Source organism: Alligator mississippiensis, chromosome 13 (genome assembly GCF_030867095.1).
Source record: "Alligator mississippiensis isolate rAllMis1 chromosome 13, rAllMis1, whole genome shotgun sequence".
In the NCBI taxonomy this organism is placed as follows: Eukaryota; Metazoa; Chordata; order Crocodylia; family Alligatoridae; genus Alligator; species Alligator mississippiensis.
The window spans coordinates 45,399,102-45,417,493 of NC_081836.1; the positions used below are offsets into that span (position 1 = coordinate 45,399,102).

At 46.0% G+C, this 18,392-nt stretch overlaps 1 protein-coding gene across 1 annotated transcript in view; it reads left to right on the forward strand.

Moving 5' to 3' along the window:
• The window catches only part of VPS35L (VPS35 endosomal protein sorting factor like), a 110,596-nt gene extending 96,737 nt beyond the window's left edge, over positions 1-13,859 (forward strand). The window contains exons 29-31 of the mRNA XM_019494745.2: positions 8-126; positions 12,407-12,553; positions 13,034-13,859. Coding sequence (XP_019350290.1) covers positions 8-126; positions 12,407-12,553; positions 13,034-13,132 — 365 coding nt within the window. The 3' untranslated portion in view covers positions 13,133-13,859. The remainder of the gene's footprint in view (positions 1-7; positions 127-12,406; positions 12,554-13,033) is intronic.
• Positions 13,860-18,392: the final 4,533 nt, after the last annotated feature.

Here is an 18,392-nt window from a genome sequence, read left to right on the forward strand (position 1 = left end):
TCTGCAGTTGATTCCAATGACACCCTCTATGGTGGAGACTCCAAATTCCTAGCTGAAATTAATAAGGTGTGTGAGACAGTGATAACACAGATCCTGGACCACCTCAAGACCCTTGGAAAGGATGAGGTACATCTCTTCTAATCTTTGCTGAAATGCAACATAAAATCTCGTGCAAGGCTAAGTAAACAAGCTGTTCCTAAGGACAGTAGACTGTAGATATGCTTTGACTTTTGGAAAGCCCTGTGGACATTTGAAAAGCTAGAGAGAGGCATATGGTCCTATTTCATTTGGGTATTTATACTGGGATCAGGTAGACAAGTGTGTCAGTGAGGAGTAAAGTAAAACTGATTTTCTTGCTATTTTATTGTGCTGTTGAAGAGATGAGTGTTTAGCTGTGTTCTGTACATGGCCCAGACAGTCTAGTAGGATTGAGAAAATTCTTACTGGCTCTGGTGCCAGCTCAGCTGTTGTTTTTCCTCAAGTTGTAATGCAGGGCACGTTGACAGTTCAGTCACACCAGTGATTTACAGTGCAGGGAAGAGCTGCCCAAGCCAGCTTTACAGTAGGCTGCACCAGTACCTGAGTTAGCTTGCTCTGGCAGCTCAGTGCAGGCTGCTGCATGGGCAGATTCTGCAGCCTACGCTGACCTCTGTGCTGCCACAGCCAGCCTGCTGCCCGTGCTCCTAGTAGAGCTAGCTTGTGTATTTCTGCAGTATGCTGCAGTGTCTTTGACTGCTGTGTAGACATAGACTAAAGTTTATTCAGCTACCTTGTGCTCTTGTTCTCATTCAGCTGTCAGTTCTCTCCTCATCTAACCCTGTCTTCACTTTTCCCTCAGTCCCAGGTTCTTCCTTCACTGTCAGAACCAAAGTAGCCTTAAATAGACGTTGCTTGAATAGACTAAGTGAGAGTTGACCAGCTAGCCTGCTTTGAACTAAAGACAGTGAAAGCTCCTTTGAGTTATAATAGATCTGAATATTATACCAGACAAAAGCATGACTGCAAAATATTTGCTTTAGGTGCAGGAAAGCAATCATGTTATTTTTAACCTCTTTTGGAATGATTATATCAAAGCTCTTGCCAGAATAGTGGAATCCTTGGTTTGGGGTTTACGCAGATTGGAAATAGTCTGACGTGAATGGAAGGTGGCTGGCACTCTCCGTGTTACTGAAGTCACCTCTTGACACCACAGCAAAGACCCCTGAAGCTGTGTCGGGTTTTGAGTTTAATTTCTCATGGCAGCAACTCTATTTATTTATTTATTTATTTATTTATTTATTTTTACCACCTGTTAGACTCTTGTGTATTTCTTGAAACTTGTTGCTTATAGTGTAAAACAGGGCTGCCCACCTCGCGGGCTGCCTGTGGCCCAGGAGAGGTTAAGTTGTGGCCCCTGAGCTCCCACCTGACTGCAGCCCCCCTCGCTATTCCACCTGCAACAGCAGCCAGTCTTCAGGCTCCTCCTCCATTCTCCAGCTGCTGCAGTATGGCACAGCAGGGAGCTAAAAGCACTTCCAGGCATTATGCATGGCAGGAGAGAGGGTTGGGGAAGCAGTGGGGGTGCAGTGTGGCAGTAGGTGGGCATCTGGTGCAGATGTGCAAGGTGGTGCCTATTCAGAGCAGGGGAGCATACATCCATGTGGTGTGGCCTGGTAGCCTGTGGCCTGCCTGGTGAGGCCCACATGGCGTATAGCCTTTGCAGGGCTTAGAAGTTGGACAGCCCTGGCCTAAAGTATGGGGAAAATAAAAATCCTGGGTAGAAAGATGATGGAACTGAGGGGCTGCACTTAGGTTGTGTTATTTAGCTACTTGTCAAATACAGTTTAAGGGGCTTTTTTTTCCTTCCACTTAAATGCTGGTTGTAAATTTTAGGCTTCAAAGAGGGTAACCCATAAGGTTTGCCTCCAAAAATGTACTGAGTGATATGCATTTAGGAGCCCAGCTACTGCTCTGAACAGCATTATCATTTCTTTTGCTTCTTAATTCTTCCTAATGAAGTAAGTATAAGATTAACAAACCTCACCCTTATCCAGTGGTACACTCCAAAGCAAAGCATGAACTCTGTTGTACATACAGCACCACAGTGAAACACAGCAAACTAGTGCTCTGCACAGCAGAATGAGATCACCAAAAGAGACTTTTACTTTTGTGCAGTGCCATGAGATCATTAACGAGCTTGAAGAATACATGGAGCTTTGGTATTAAAGATGGTTTTTTGAAGACCCACACATGGCAATCTGTCATTCTACCAAGGTGGCTGAGTACATCCTATTGGGATTGGACCTTGTGATCACAGGAAATTTAGCTCTTTGAAAGTTGCTCTTTTGAATACTGAAAGAGCCTCTCTTGCTAGTTCACTGAAGCAGGAGGCAGTGCAGGATGGTAAGCAGGATACCGGACATGTGATCAAAGGGGACTTGCTTGTTCTCTGATCCTGGCTCTGTCTGTGCCAGGTTGTGATTTTGAGCAAGTCCCTTTACTTTGCATCAGCTTCTTCAGATGTAAAACGGGGAATATTTGCCTGCCTTTGTGAAGTGTGCTGAGATTTGTGGGGGGAAAATCACTACCTAAGACCAGGTGTCAACTCTTGCTTATTAAAGAACTCTGTTGTTGAGGAATTAGGGAGCTGGGAATGACTATTACAGTCACATCTGTCTATCTTAAAGGAGCACATGGCATCAAATACCCAAGATTTTTTTTTGATTACTTCAGTGTTGATGACCTTTTATTATGTGCATACTGGGCTGCTCACTTACATGAACCACATCCCTTGTGATATTGGTTGTCCTTGGTGCATTTCATCTGAAGCCCATAAAAGGGCACTGATTTGTCTTACGATAAAATACTTTCACAAGAAATGCAATTGAGGGGCAGAGCAATGCATCAAATATTACCATAATATGCCCTTTCTTTCTTTTTATGTTCTTTTACCTCTCTTAACTCTGTTACTTTTTGAGCTGCTATGGCATCTGTGCTGAAACATCTGAGCTCCTGGAAAACTGTTATGTGGTTGTGTTTGTGTGGGCAAGAATGCTATTTTGAAGTGCAGGATTCTTTATAAAGGCTAATATTCTGCTCAGTGACTATCCAAATGCACTCATCTTTTATGCAGAATGGTGTGGTTTTGTTCCAAAATCAGCATTAGAGTAGATTTACAGTAGAGTAAAGTTACAGTGACTTAGTTCATGCTGCTGCAGGGGCAGGCACACAATTAAAGGGTAATAGCTTGTGATTCTTCGCAGCAGCTCTCCCCTCCCCTTTTAAAGTGGTTAAAAGTGACAGTTGTCCATGAGTCTGTCCCTGTGTAGTTTGTAAGAGACATTAAATTCTAAGAGGAGGGAAGGGAGACTGTCCCTTCTGGGTCACTCAGTCCTGCTCCTTTCAACTGAAAGGCCTTACTACAGTGACTCCCCCATCACAAACAACTGAGCCTGGATGAGTGTTGACTGCACATAGGAGAGTTGTGAGCTACAGGTAAGGCACAGAACAGTTCTGATTTTTAATTTTAAAGATATTAAGGGCATGAAGCTCTTCCTAAAACGATTCTAAATCCCCATTGCTACAAGATTGTTAGTACAGGATTCAGATGGTTTAGTTAACTTCCCAGGGCATGTACCGTGCCTTCTCCTAGGCTTGGGAAGTATCTGACAAACAGAGGGAGCTACCAGAAGTAAACTATTTCAGTTCTGTTTCTTAGATATTTCCAAGTACTTAAAGTCCAGACTTTTTCCAGTCCTTACTCAAATCGCACTTCAGAGATTGGTCTCATTTTGGTGAGTGAATTTCAGAATTGCCAGCAATTTGGAGTTAGTTTACAACCCCTTAAAATGTTTCATTTCAGCAGTCTCTCCTGATTCCCTGACCAGGAGCCATTGAGCAGTCTCTTGTACAAAACAAAAGTGGGCTGCAACTTCTAGAAATGAAAGTCATATTCTTCCACCCCACTCCCCCTTCCCCCCAGAAATACAGCCAGGTCATTATGGCAGCTTGCTATTATGTGGGAAGGCTTACTCCATGGGACGTGTATGCATTGCTAATTAATGGCAAGAGTGGCAGCCATTTTGATCACCAGAGGCAGAGTTCTTCAGCCAAAGCCCTTTAGCAAAAGAAAGCTACAGCTTTTGAATGTTGCTCTATGATCTGAGCCATGTGGAGCACTGCTTTTGTGGGAGGGGTTGCAGAGGGAAAACGTGAGAAGCTCAACATGACTTTAATGGGCACTTTTTAAAAATTAGGTTTGAGGCCTTGAAGTAGATCCAGAGCCTGATTGCCTGGCAGCATAGAGCATGGGGCCCTGCAGTAGTAAGCTCTCATTGGCTTGCCTTCCTGGGAAAGCAGGCTGCCGCCTGTCTGAGTACTGCTGATCCAGCAGTAGCTTCAACTTTGATTATGCTGGAGCGCGCTTCTAGGGTGCAAGTGACAAAATCAGATCGCTGTTTCACAATAATGGGACTCAATCTTTGGGGCTTCTGAAACAGGCGTTTCTGGCTATAGCTACTCCTTGGATGTGCAGGGGGAGTGATGAGGACTGCGCTTAGTGTGTGCATGGTGTTAATACATGGGATAGCTGATCACAAAATGACATGCTCACAGCTGCCACCAGATCATTTATGCTTCCTCTCTTCCAGTCAGTGTCACCTCCTGCTCAGCCTGTGCTTGCCTCAGCTGCCTTCAAATCCAGCTGCTTGGTTTACCCCAGATGCTGGAACACCTCTGTAACTTGGTTACAGATGCAGACCTTCATCTAGCATCTTAGGATGTTCCCTAATGATCAAAAAGAGATGTTAGTAAGGCCCTGAAGGACTCCACATGAAAGGTGAAGAGCAGCTGTCCCTCATGGCATCTCACAGTTGTCACTACTGTTGCTGTTGTGACTGCAGTGCAAGGTAGAAAGACCAAAGCTATCTTTTACCTAATAGTTTGCACACTGAGAACATTCTTGCCATAGGAGCAGAGAGGTCAACACATGGTGCAGTAACTTCCCCAAATGCAGAGTATGTAGCCCACAGGTGGCAAACCTGTGGTACAGGTGTCACAGGTAGCCTCTGTGTGTGGCATGCAGCAGATAAGGGAGGGGACAGGCAGCACAGCAACAGAAAGGGCAAGAAGCATAAAGCAAAGCAGCAAAACTTGCAGGGACTACGGTATAGGAAGCAGAGCAGCACATCAGGTAGGGTGCCTAGAGCAGGGCAGCAGATTGGGCAGGAGAAGGGGATCTGGTGGCACTTGGGGCGGCTACAAGGCTAGTTTGTGGCACACCTGCCAAAAAGTTGTCTCCCCTTGTGTTAGCCCATGTTGCTTTCTGTGTGGGCATAAGTAGACTGGTCTCCAAGCTGTCTGGTTTAAATCAGCTTGGTTATCTCCAAACTCCACTGTTGTGACAACAGCATAGACATATCAGAGGAAGCAACTCTCTGAATCTCCAAATGCCTTATGCTGCTTTTGGCATGATGCTTTTTGAAGGTGCAGATGTCAGTGGAAGACTGGCAGATTTCATTGGAAGACTAGAATGAATGTTGGCAGCTCCAATTATTGTGGAAAGTATATCTGGTCTAAGATGCAAAAGATGACATTTTTCTCCATTTTGGCACATTAAATGAAGATACTCTGATCTTTGCCGGAGGGGGTAGGAGGGTCATAGCAGATTCTGGGGTCTTGCTTCTTCATGTTGGTGTTGTCGGCAGCATTGAAAGTTGATGGAAAATGCCTGCTTAGCAGGGCTGCTCACTGTTCTCTTCGGTGTGGGAATTGGAATTGTTAGTCTCATGACTTATGCTGCTGCCAAAATCTCAGTTCATTCCCTTGTCTGTGCTGCCCATAAATATCCTCCCGAGTTGGAACACCACCCACAACCCCATCTTGATTGTGTCAGTGGAATTGGCAGCAGCCCGACATGGATTTCTCACTTTGGTTTGAGGTCAGTGCCATGTTATACAGACCTTCTGGATGATCCTAATCCGATTTTCTATGTTTCTCATTTTTGTTCCTTTTTATATGACAAGCTTTGCTGCCTCTCCTCCTGAGACTGTGTGTCTCTTAGTATCTGACACCTGACTGGATCCCCATCCTCTGTCTGTGATTGTGTGCCTGCATAAATGCATAAACTACAGACTGTGTCCCCGTTTTTTCTGATGGACTGTCCTGAAAGTATTGCATCCTAAAGTGTATGTTGCATATTAGCTGAAGTTGAAATTAGCTGGGAATGTGTGTGCGCACACACATACGGACCTGTATATAAAAATAGCATGGTAAGGTATATCATGGGAGAGATCTCTAATCTATTTTTCCTGAATTCTGCCCAAGAAGCTAACTCTCCACTAAGGTTACTATTAATGCTGTAAATGTGAAAGCAGACTTTTTTCTCTTGAATCTAAATGTGTAAAATAATACATAGTGTCATGACCCAAAGGTCTGATTTTTTTTGTGTGTGCTTCGGCACTAAGAATTATCCCCGTGGGTTTGCAGCTTCGTTGCAAGGAGGAGTTCTGCTGCGCAGAGAACCCGCGTGCAGGAAAGTGTTCCCGCCACTTTGCAGCGGTCTTTGCAGGGTGCATTTCCTTTGCAGCACAGAAATGCACGGTGCAAAGGTTTCCCGCTTGTCGTATGCAAATTTGTGCCCCGCAGCTGGCTAGTTCTAAATTATTCACACGTGGCAGCTAGCGATTGGCCTGCTAGCCGTATAAGAGGCTTGAGCAGTTTCCGCCCAAGCTGAAGAGGACTCCGCATCCATCTCGTGGGGACTCTGGGTGTGCGCGGCAGGGTAATAGAAACCCTTTGTGTCGCTCAGAGGAGTTTGGCGGCCTGATCCACCGCCCACCTCTTTCCGTCTTCGAACGGAGCCTACTATAAGACGTAACGACGAGTTTTATGCGCGCTTGTCCTGGACATCCGGAGTTTGTCTGCGTGGAGCCTAGCAAGCTCCACGTGATTGTTCGTGTTCTGTGTGGAGCCTTGCAACCTCCACGTGTGTTCATGTTTTCTGTTGTAACCGCAACTCAAGCAAGTTCTCAGCCTGCACCACGACCATCTCGGTGTAAGTAAACAATCTTAAAATCAACCGTTACGTGTCTGTGCCTAATTCTAGCTCAGCGACCTCCCTCTCCGACCCGGCCTGCCCGGGCTGCTGGCCACAGCCCGCGTGCAGAGCGACGAAAGCGACCTGGGGTCAGACCCGGCGCGCACATGGCGACGAGGATGGGATCGGGATCACCGCGACCCATGATGGGATCGGGATCACCGCGGCACATGCCGATGAGCTCAGGAGAGGGCTCGCTAGAGTTAGAATTAGTTGAGAACTGCCCTTGGAGAAGTGGGAGACACAGCGTAGCAAGCGTCGGAGAACTGGAGGCGCACCTCGCATACCACCAGGCGGGCGGAACGGGCAAGAGATGTGTCTGTGGACACCTTTCATTAAGGGGAGAAGAGGGAACTCTAGAAGTCGGTGCCCTGGAAGGGAAAGAAGTATATCTTCACCCTGCGCCGTTCGGGTGTATCATGGGCGATGAGCGGGTCCTGTATAGACCCCTCGAGGCTGTGACCCTTGCCGAAGTTGATCCGGCGAGCGCAGTAAGCCCGACCCCCACCCGGGAGTGTGTCCGTTGCTCACGGTGTGCCCGAGACATGGGAGAGACGATGCCAATCGGCTGGTTTTCCCCTTGCATGGTGGTGCCTAGACTGAGGGGTCGTGAGCGTCCGTCCGAGCTCCGTGAAGACCCAGAGACGGAGGACCGCGCCGTCAATGAGAGAGTGGTCCTACGGTGCGACAAGGGGGGAAAACTAAATGCAACCTTTCAAACTATGGCTGATTTAATGAGCGAAACTTTAAGTTTAAAGACCCAGCTGCATATGGCCGTTCGAGCGGTCAGAGAAGCGGCTGAGAAAGGGGATCTTGAAAAGCCCCAACAAGATGGCGCCGAGCAGAGGGAAGACCGCGTGGAGGAGCCGGAAGTGAGGGATGGAGCTTCGGGAGAGCCCGCGAGGGTTTGGCCGGTAACTCCGCCCAGCGACGCAGCGTCGGTTCCGCCGACCACGCCCCTCTGCCGAAGGGAGGGGGAGTCGAGCGGAGGAGTGCATCCGCCCCTCCCGCCTGAGACAGCAACGACTCCCACTGTAACAATGACTGCAGCTCCGGCAGAAACAGCAACAGCAACGACAACTCATGAGGAGATTGATCAGCCTGCAGTATCAAGCAGCCCAGTCATCGGTCCACAGAATGCAGTTCAAGCTACCACCTATTACGCTCGCTCCAGAGCCGAACTGCAGAATTTGTGTAGAGAATCCAGGATCCGATCCGACGAAACTCTGGCTGTGTGGTTGGGACGTCTGGTCGTGGAGCTTGGGTCCGACCTCCTGGACCAGGAAGAAGCAAGCTTCTTGGTGAGACAAGCTTCATGGAGTAGGGGACATGTCACCGACATCGACATGATGGCGTTTAGCGTCCATCGGCCTATTCCGATTCCAGCGCTTGTGGCAGGGGTGATTGAACAGAAGGCCCACGCATGGCATGACGGCCGACCAGAGCACACCGGTGCAGAACAGCTTGTACTGGCGATCATCGGAGTTTCGTATTGTGCCTGGAACCCAAGAGAATGTGCGTTGGGACTAACACCGCTCCAACGAATGCGACCGTGGCCTCATCGTCACCTGCGAGACCCTGGAACCGTTCCAGTGACTCTCGACAGCATAGATAGTTGCCTTAAAGTTTACGGGCAAAGAAACATCGTGGTTCTGCGAATTGTGCTAAACCCACTGGTCGATCATCCTGTGAGTAGTCTCCTTCATCAGTTGTCAAGACTGCGCGTCCTCATGGAGCCAAGACTATCCAGTGATCGGGTGTGTCAACGCCCGACTGAGGCTCAGAACACGAAACACCGCGAATCCGAGCGTCCACTATTATGCCAGAGAACACAGGAGGAGAGATACATGTTTGGATACCTCCTGCAGTGTTCTGGACTTAATAAGAGACAGCTTCGGATTTTAGGAGACGCGGGACAAGGGCAGCTAGCCTACGGGTTAGGTTTTCACTATCTAGAAGAAGGTGACGACGACTCATCGACGATTTCGTCGAGTTGCTGAGTCGGAAAAGAGAAGAGAGCTGTCCAGTATAAAATCGTGTTTATATATTTGTATTTAATAGTACTGATAAGTTTAATCGACTGCATTATCGTGCGGTCCTATGTGATTTTATAGATAGTATTGAATAACCATTTTAAGAGTTCTTTTACAGATCTGGGATTCGGAGTGCGTGGTGGAGAGAGGCCCCGAGAGGGACAACATCACCGAGAGGAACAAAGGCCTGATGCGCGATTCCACCATGACGCCCACTGAAGTCATGATCGTTCAGTTTTTTGTTATGAATGTGATTTTATGTATATGTGTGTGTGCCGGCTATTATTTGATTCGATCCCTTGAGGACAAACTTTTATTGTTGACTGATTTTGTTTATGCTCGTTTAGTTTCGCGAACCATTGACAGAGCAGTGAATAACCCGGATCATAGGTTTGAAATATAATTCTATTGTGCCTTCAGCAAGGGGGGATGTCATGACCCAAAGGTCTGATTTTTTTTGTGTGTGCTTCGGCACTAAGAATTATCCCCGTGGGTTTGCAGCTTCGTTGCATGGAGGAGTTCTGCTGCGCAGAGAACCCGCGTGCAGGGAAGTGTTCCCGCCACTTTGCAGCGATCTTTGCAGGGTGCATTTCCTTTGCAACACAGAAATGCACGGTGCAAAGGTTTCCCGCTTGTCGTATGCAAATTTGTGCCCCGCAATTGGCTAGTTCTAAATTATTCACACGTGGCAGCTAGCGATTGGCCTGCTAGCCGTATAAGAGGCTTGAGCAGTTTCCGCCCAAGCTGAAGAGGACTCCGCATCCATCTCGTGGGGACTCTGGGTGTGCACGGCAGGGTAATAGAAACCCTGTGTGTCGCTCAGAGGAGTTTGGCGGCCTGATCCACCGCCCACCTCTTCCCGTCTTTGAACGGAGCCTACTATAAGACGTAACGATGAGTTTTATGCGTGCTTGTCCTGGACATCCGGAGTTTGTCTGCGTGGAGCCTAGCAAGCTCCACGTGATTGTTCGTGTTCTGTCTGCGTGGAGCCTAGCAAACTCCACGTGATTGTTTGTCTGTTGTAACCGCAACTCAAGCAAGTTCTCAGCCTACACCACGACCATCTCGGTGTAAGTAAAATAATCTTAAAATCAACCGTTACATGTCTGTGCCTAATTCTAGCTCGGCGACTTCCCTCTCCGACCCAGCCTGCCCGGGCTGCTGGCCACAGCCCGCGTGCAGAGCGACGAAAGCGACCCGTGGTCAGACCCGGCGTGCACACATAGCTGGTCACTCTGATCGAGAGCGGAAAATGACACTGATCACAGCTGAAAATAGTTTAAAATTTAAAATAGTTCTTTAAATGTAGAAGACCACTAAGTGTGCAATGTGACCATCCTGTATGCATACAGATATATAACATCATCAGGTAGTCTTTGTTGCTTTTATTTTTTTCTTTCAACAGGATTGGTGTTGAACAAACTGCAGTGCTCAGGCAGTATTTCAGTTCTGATAATTACTCTCTGCCAACTCATAGTGTCCTCAGAATTTGCTGTCTTCATTGCTAGTCTTCCTTTGGTGTAGTGCTACCAGGGCAGACTGAAGGGGCATGTTTGCATCCAGGGATGGTTGCATTTTGACAGCAGTTAAAATTATGCTTGTAGTTAGGCTGTAAATGGCTTTGGGGGCTGTTGAGATGAAAGGTCCTTACAGCAGGGGTAGGCAACCCCTGGCATGGGTGCCAGCATGGCATGCAAAGGCACTTTGCTTGGCTTGTGCACCTTGAACTGGATGGTGGGTAAGGAGCTGGGGCTGCGCTGCCACAACAAGGATTGGGCCCCTCGTGGCTCTCCTGCCGTCCATCCCTGGCACGCCAGCATCTTACAAATTTTAAGGAAGATGTATATCTACTGAAAAGGAGCCCACGTGATGTGTATTGGTTTTGACTGGCCTCTTACTATATAAGTCAGTACAACATAATATTTGACTTTGCCAGTTCAACTTTTGATTTATTTTTTGTAAAATCCTCACAAGCTTGTGTAGCAGATCAACTGGTTAAACAAAGAATAGAATTCTCCTTTGTCTTGGGAATTTGCCATCTAAGTCCATTGAGCAGGACTGTAGGGTGGCTCCGAGTCACTGAACAGGCATGTTGTCCAGAGTTTTTGGACAGCAGGTTAGCATATGGCAGGTTTGGAGAACTTCCCAATGTAAGGAGCAGCATGAGCAAAAAAAATCATGAGTGGCAGAAAATTAGATGCAGTTGTAAAGATCCAGTATTATACTGTTCTCACAATTTTGCTACCACTAGTTACCATGAATTAAACCCACTGAATGGAAAGGATGGGACTGTTTGTAGGTTTAGTCCCTGAGGCCATGCTGCTGTGCCTAACACTGCTACTTAGTCGCACATTCAGCTGGGAGCATCTTCTTTCCTGTCCTGTATTTAGCTGCAAGAATGAGGATGCTCAGGACAGGCCACCTCCTTTTTGATTCAGTGCATATGCAGCTGATTCTACTGGAAGTGATGGATCATGTTTTATGCCCTCAGCAATACTGTTGCTGGCCACAGATAACACTGGTTGAATTCAGAGAGGGCTTTAATGACGATTGCAATTGGTTAATCGATGTGGTGGGGTGACCAACATTGTGCAGTTACTTTTAACTACTCTTCACTGGATACAGTCTGTGGAAGATTAGGGTTCTGCTTTGAATTAGCAGTCTCCTCAAGTGAGCTGAGCAGAAAGCACAGCTGCAGGCACACCACCTCTCAGCCATGTCTTTTAACAGCAGTGTCTCCAGTACAGGTGTAAATAACAATGCCAGTGATGTCAACATCAGTCCAAGAGTCTTCTGAACTCTTTAATTTGGGCTAATGTTCATGGATCCACCAGGACCCCAAAGCCTGCTCTGATCTCAGGTGTGTTTTGCACTCTGGGACTTTTCCAATAGTTCTGCAAGGTATTAGAGCCACTGCCACACACAGTACTGAGAGCATGAAGAACAGCAGAGCGGTGGTGGTGCCGATGATGTTCAGGAGTCCAGGGTGCAAGCTGTTGAAGTACGTAGTCCCTGAGCCCAACTGACACCTGATGGAAAAATTGGGGCTGGGGCAACTTCTGTTGCACCCTGTCTTAGTCTAGAATTGGGCTGAGTGACTAGACATTTCTAGTCAAATTGTGGCAAGATTTCAGGGAGGACAGGCACCAAAGTCCTAGCTTCCCTTAGGACTTGAGTTACAGAGCATGTGTCCAGTTGTCAGTGCAATGATTCTCTGGAAGTGTGTGATCTTACAGAATGTGACCTGTTTGCAGGCTGGCTGTAAAAGTTGTGTGCCTTTTTTTTTTTTTTACTGCAGACCCTGAAGCGCCAGAGCCAATTGGCACTTTATTTCTTTAATACCATCCTAGCTCACGGAGATCTACGGAACAACAAACTAAACCAGCTGTCTGTCAACCTCTGGAACCTTGCTCAGAAGCATGGCTTTGCTGACACCAAGACCATGGTAAGGATAGCGAGGAGCGTGCTTTCTTCAGGGAACAAGGGTTCTCTTGGTAATATGCTTTATTGGACCAACTGTATTACTGGGGAAACATCTGATAAGCTTTCAAGCACAAAGTGCCTTCCTCAGGTCTTTGTTGTTTTAGGCATCTTACTTATAATTGTGAAAAAGATAAACTGATTAATTACCTTCCGTAAATGAAAACATTGTCATTTAAATTGAGCATATTGATTTCTTTAAAGAACTGTTTGATTGGAAGATGCCTTAAGAATGAGTCCTAGGAAACGTGAACTCTTCTATATTTAGGCTGCCTGAGCGCTTTCCTTGCATTTAAAAAATATTCCTTCCATTCAGTCTAAGAGAACTGAAATTCTGGATGCAAGGAGAATAGTTTTCAGTACCTGAAATGCTTTCATATGTCCATACAGAAATTCAGTTTCAAGAAAAGTATACATAAGGACTTGTGCTTCTCCTCTCTTCTAGGTTAAAACACTAGAATACATCAAGAAGCGAAGCAAACAACCTGAAATGAGTCATTTTGCCGAGCTGGCAATAAGACTCCCACTGCAGTCCAGGACCTGATGAATGTTATCCTTCCCAGGGAATCATCTGTGCAGAGGGGCACAAAGCCAAGTCCATAAAATGTGGTTTATGCTGGGTTTTCATTGGAGTTTTAACGTATTTTTATTTTTAAGTTTTACTTAGAATGTAACATTTATTGGGACAAAGGTAAAAAGTAAAACTCCTGACATAAGCTACAATAATTTGAACTCCGTTTGTTTCCAGATGTGCCATTAAACTCTGATTTAAATGCTAACATAGACCCAGTAAAGTGAATATTTAAAATTTCTGATGGTATATAACTTTCCAACCCCTAATCTGACCTGACTCTAACAACAGAGGAAGGAAATCCACATATATAAATTCAGAAGCCCCCAACTGCTTTCCATTTGCAAGGCAGTCCATTCTCCTATGTGGAAAGCAATGTTTTCATATAACAGACTACTTAAAGAAATCAGCAGTAGTTCTAGTTGAGATGTATAGTTCTCAGATGCCTTATTTTGGATTGTTTCCAGCATTTATATGTCCATTTCCAGTAAAATCTGGACATGGCTGAGATACTACTCTTCTGGATGTGAAAAAATCTTCTTGTAAAACATGGTTACAGACATGTTTATAGCTTCATTTTTCTTCCGTTTTATCCAGCAATCAATAAGAAGTCTTTAGAGGAATATATAAATGTATTCAGAGAAATTCTGTGTATTCAGTCAAAATGAACCATATCATTGAATAAAACTGTTAACGTGCAGTTTAGTTCATCTGTTCGTTCTTTTTCACTAATGCAGTCATCACATGACTGAAATCCTGTGATTATTTGTTACCTTTGCTTTTATGCTGCCTAAAAATCCTACTCTACTGTTTCTCATCTTTGGCAAGGAGCCATGATATGAGGTTGCAGCTACTGTTTGTGCTTTAGTTTTGTGCTTTACTGCTGTTTGTGCTTTAGTTTTGGTTGTGAGTTCAGGTAATTACTGAGCTAATTTCCAAGCAATGACTAGGAATGAGTTAAATAATTGAAGCAAATTTTACATAAAAATGTTGCCTTGTGCAGAGGTTGGAAAATTATATGAAGGGGTGACTAGTTCACAGGAGTGAAATTCTGTAATAACTGCTCCATGAGTGAGGGAATGTGTAATGTTTAATGTAGGTTGGTTGGTTTGTTGGTCTATTTTAATTTGACTTTTCACATACTCTCCTTTATGATCCAAGTGACACCTTTGATTAAAACAAGGGGTTCAAAGCCCCAAGACATGTCTTAGCTGGAGAGTGCAGGAGCTGATCCAGGCAATGACTGCAGGTAGTACTAGATCTGCAGTGTTTTTTCCTACTTGCTTTGCAGATGTTCAGTATTTTCAATAGTACCACTTGCGAGGGTTAAAAGTGGATGCAGCTTCCCTGATACTGAAGAAAAAAGGAAGTTGACTGATGTAATGATTGGCCTGAGGTGGTGGATGACTGCTACAGTTGCTGGGCAACAACTGGATTCTGTGCAACATAATTTGACTGTGTAATGATTATATCAAAGGGTCCAGTTGTCAATGGACACAAACTGCCTATACTGTAATACTGAGCTCACAATGAAGGGTTACAGAAGACTAAATGAGTGATTGGATGCTTAATTTTTTAAATGAAGTTTGGAAATTAGGTTTTTCAAAACCAATTGTGTAGGGTATGCAACTGTTACAAGAGTTTCTGATAGCTGCACCACACGGAACAATCCGTGCACTGCTTGTTCCAAGACCAGATACTGGACACAGTCCGGCAGAAGCATAAATCCATGTGGGCACCAGTGGCTCTAACTCAGGGGTGGGAAATTGTTTTGGCTGGAGGGCCACTTAATGAGTTTGAGAGCTGTTGTGGGCTACGCACATAAAATCTTTCAGATCTTATTTTAACAAATTACAGATAAAAAAAAATCATATTAAAAATCAAACATCTACTGTAACACGCTGTCATTTTATTTAAAACAAAATTGACCTGGTTTAGGTTTTTTTGAGTAGTGTATATAGAAATGACTGCATAGTAGCTCATCTTGTAGTGTGTGTGTGGAGGGTAGGGGGATGGGTGTACATGTGTGAGGGTTTGCCTGCACACTAGGTCCCCAGAGCTGGTTGAGAGTGGAGGGAAGGGAGATGCATGCAACAGAACTTGCCTGGGCAGTGTGGTGCAGGTGCAGTCTGCCACCCCCTCCCCCCAATCTGGCCCACACCTGCCCCCATGGCACTCTGCATGGGGCTAAGCCCCACCTGCTCCTGCCTGGGGCAGCCCACGCCACATTCCCAGCTCCACCCACCCTGGCTCCCATGCACAGCTTCCTGACAGAGACAACAAAAAGCAGCAGAATGTGGCTACATCCGATGCGTAACTTCTATCTGCCTGGGCATGTTTTAACCGAAGAGCAGTTCCTCTGGAATCCAGTAAATTCACTCTGGGTAGATATCTGCTCTACACATTTAGTACTGTACCGTCATTACTGGGCTTGCTGTTTCCTTGTACAGTACAGTGGCGATCTTTCTCTTGTAAGATTGCAGTGTAGAAAGTGTACAAGGATGCTTGTCCCATTGGTTGCATGGCTGATGCAGGTCGCTGATACAATCCTGGTGTTTTGCACCATTCGTGTATAGCTGGTACAGAGAAAGAGACATTGCACAGCCCTGCACCCTAGTGAGCTCAGGCTTGCACAGCCTGACCTGTAGTGTTGTCATCCTCTGTTTGTTCTTACCTTCAGGCTTCCAGTTAAATCTTCCAAAGCACTGCAGCTACTTCCAGAGTTGCTGTCAGCCTGCAAATGATTTATGGCAGGTCCACAAGCAGTTCCCCAAACCTATCAACCACCTTCCTTGCTCTGAGTCCTTACTTTCTTTCACGCCTGTTAGTAAAGCAGAACTCATGTAGAAGATTTAATTAATGACCAGGCATTGGCATAAAGGGACTGAACTAGGTCTAGTTTAGAAAGTGGAGGTGCCATCCCTTGTCACAACTAATGCAATACTTGGTGCACTGCTGCTTCACCATGCATGTCTTTTATAGAGAAGGTGCACACATTGTCAATAATGGCACCAGCATACCTGTTTGTCTAAGCTCACTTTAATGTGCAGATTACACAATATTTTGTCTCGAGATCTGAACCAGTCTTACCCCAGTCTCTGAGCTCCAGCAGCCAAGTGGAGCAGCTGTGGGTGAAGTAGAAACCCCTTGAGAGGGGCAGACAGATCCGCAGTGGGAAGTTCAGTGTCAGCCCTACAAATCCCCCTGCTTTGTGAAAGGAGTTTAGCTGGCTCCTTTACTGTTTGTGTAATTGTCAAAGGCAAAATTTCTCTGATAACTAGGTACCTCTGAGCTAGTCTGGAAACAGACAGGCATCAGTCTCATTTAAAATAAGCCAACAGGTGCTTTCAAAGTAAAAGTGAAGCTTAGGTACAAAGAATAAAAATGTTCACTATAAATATATACAGCTCTGTTAAAACATTGTAGGACTTTACTCAGGCAAAGAAACAATGGAGGAATGTGGTGCTGCTGGTCACTACCTGGTTTTACAACATGTGTGGTTACAAATTAATTGAGGTGAGACTCCATCTACCATGAGTGCAGGGGCCAGCCTGAATAAAGGTAGGAAGGTCAGTGTGGGTGTGTTTGCCTTGAAAATGACTAAAACTACTCAGCTCTGCTGTTCCTTCTGCTGGCTGAATTTGGTACCTGACCACTGCTTTGCAGAACCAATTCAGCTGACAGAGAGTAAACTGAGCTTCTTACTGACATGCATATCAACAGCATTATGTTCCAACTGCAAGGCAATGTGTGAACCTGCCTTTAACTGATACTCTTGGTTTTAAACCCATACAATCCCAGTGCAAGTAAGGCATCACTTGAAGATACAGATATAAGTGCATTACAGTCTGCAATGTCTTCATTGGGAGGAGGATGAACTGCATGAGTTCAGGCTTCAGCCTTAGCTTAGGGAATTGACAAATCACCATATTTCTGTGGCTCATTTTGCACCTGTGCATACACAGCCCCTCTTGTTCTGACAACATCAACAGCCAGGATCCCCCTACTTGCTACTTAGTGTGATCCGTGCCTTCCCTTGAACACATGCAGGTTTTACCCTTTTAGCAAGGAGATAAAAGCAGTTTGATGGTAGCCTGTGGACCTGTGCGAAGCAGCTAGTATTCACTTCGGATTCGGCTGATTTGGGGGGACAGCGATTCAATTCAGTGATTCAAATCACTGTCCCGATTCGATTCAGCCGAACCTGATTTGGCAGCAGCCAAATCTCCGAATCATCTGTGCCCACCCCACACCCATTCTCCCAGCCCAGCAATGGCTGCCCCAGCTCCTGGCTCTTTGAAAAAAAGCCCTAACTCACTGGGTGCTGTAGGGTGGGGGGACGATCCCTGCTGCCCCATGCTGTGTAGGGGGCTCTGCATGAGCCTGACCCCCTCCCCCCCGCTATCCCAGCACCCCCCATGGCTGCCCTGCCCACTGCAGCTCTAGCCCTTTAAGAAAAAAAGTGAGAAAAACCCCTGGACTCAACGTTCCTGCCAACAGGGGTCGATCTCCACTGCCCTGCACTGCACAGGGGGCTCTGCACGAGACCCCTGAAGCCCTGAGGCCGCTGCAGAAGTGGTGAGTCCCAGGGCTTTTCTCAGGCATCCTCTGATAGTCTCTTCCCCCCTACTTATCAGCTTGGAGTCCGGCTGCAGTTCCCTGCTGCAGCCACCGGGGAGTGCCCAAATCATCAAAGCTCTCTGAATCTTTTCTGAAGATTTGAAGAGCTTCGAATCGATTTGGACCTTTTAATTGGTCCCCAATTCGATTTGGAGATTTGGCCACCAAATCGGGCCGAATCTCCTCTGAATCGAATCAGCACCCAAAGCTTCGCACAGCCCTAGTAACATGCTGTGTGGTAAGAGGAAAAAAAATGAGGATCAACAATGCCTCAGCACATTTGAGACTATCCAAACATGCTAGTAAGGGGAGAAAATAACTAGTCTCTTCTTGCAAAGTGAGCTACTTTATGGTGGAAGTCACCGGCATAACAACTGCTTACTCCGCCATGCTTAGTCATTTCAGAACCAGAGCTGTATTAAAAGTGAAAGCTCTAACTTTTTTTCTGCATGCTTATAACCACTAGCCACTTAACACTTAGAGCTTCTCAAATATCAAATCCTTCTGGTTTGGATCTGTGCATTTGTTTTATTCATGCATATTTATAACTGCATTTCATATTTTGTGCTCTCCTGTTGGGTTGCAACTCTACAGCTAGGAGATAATCCAGAGG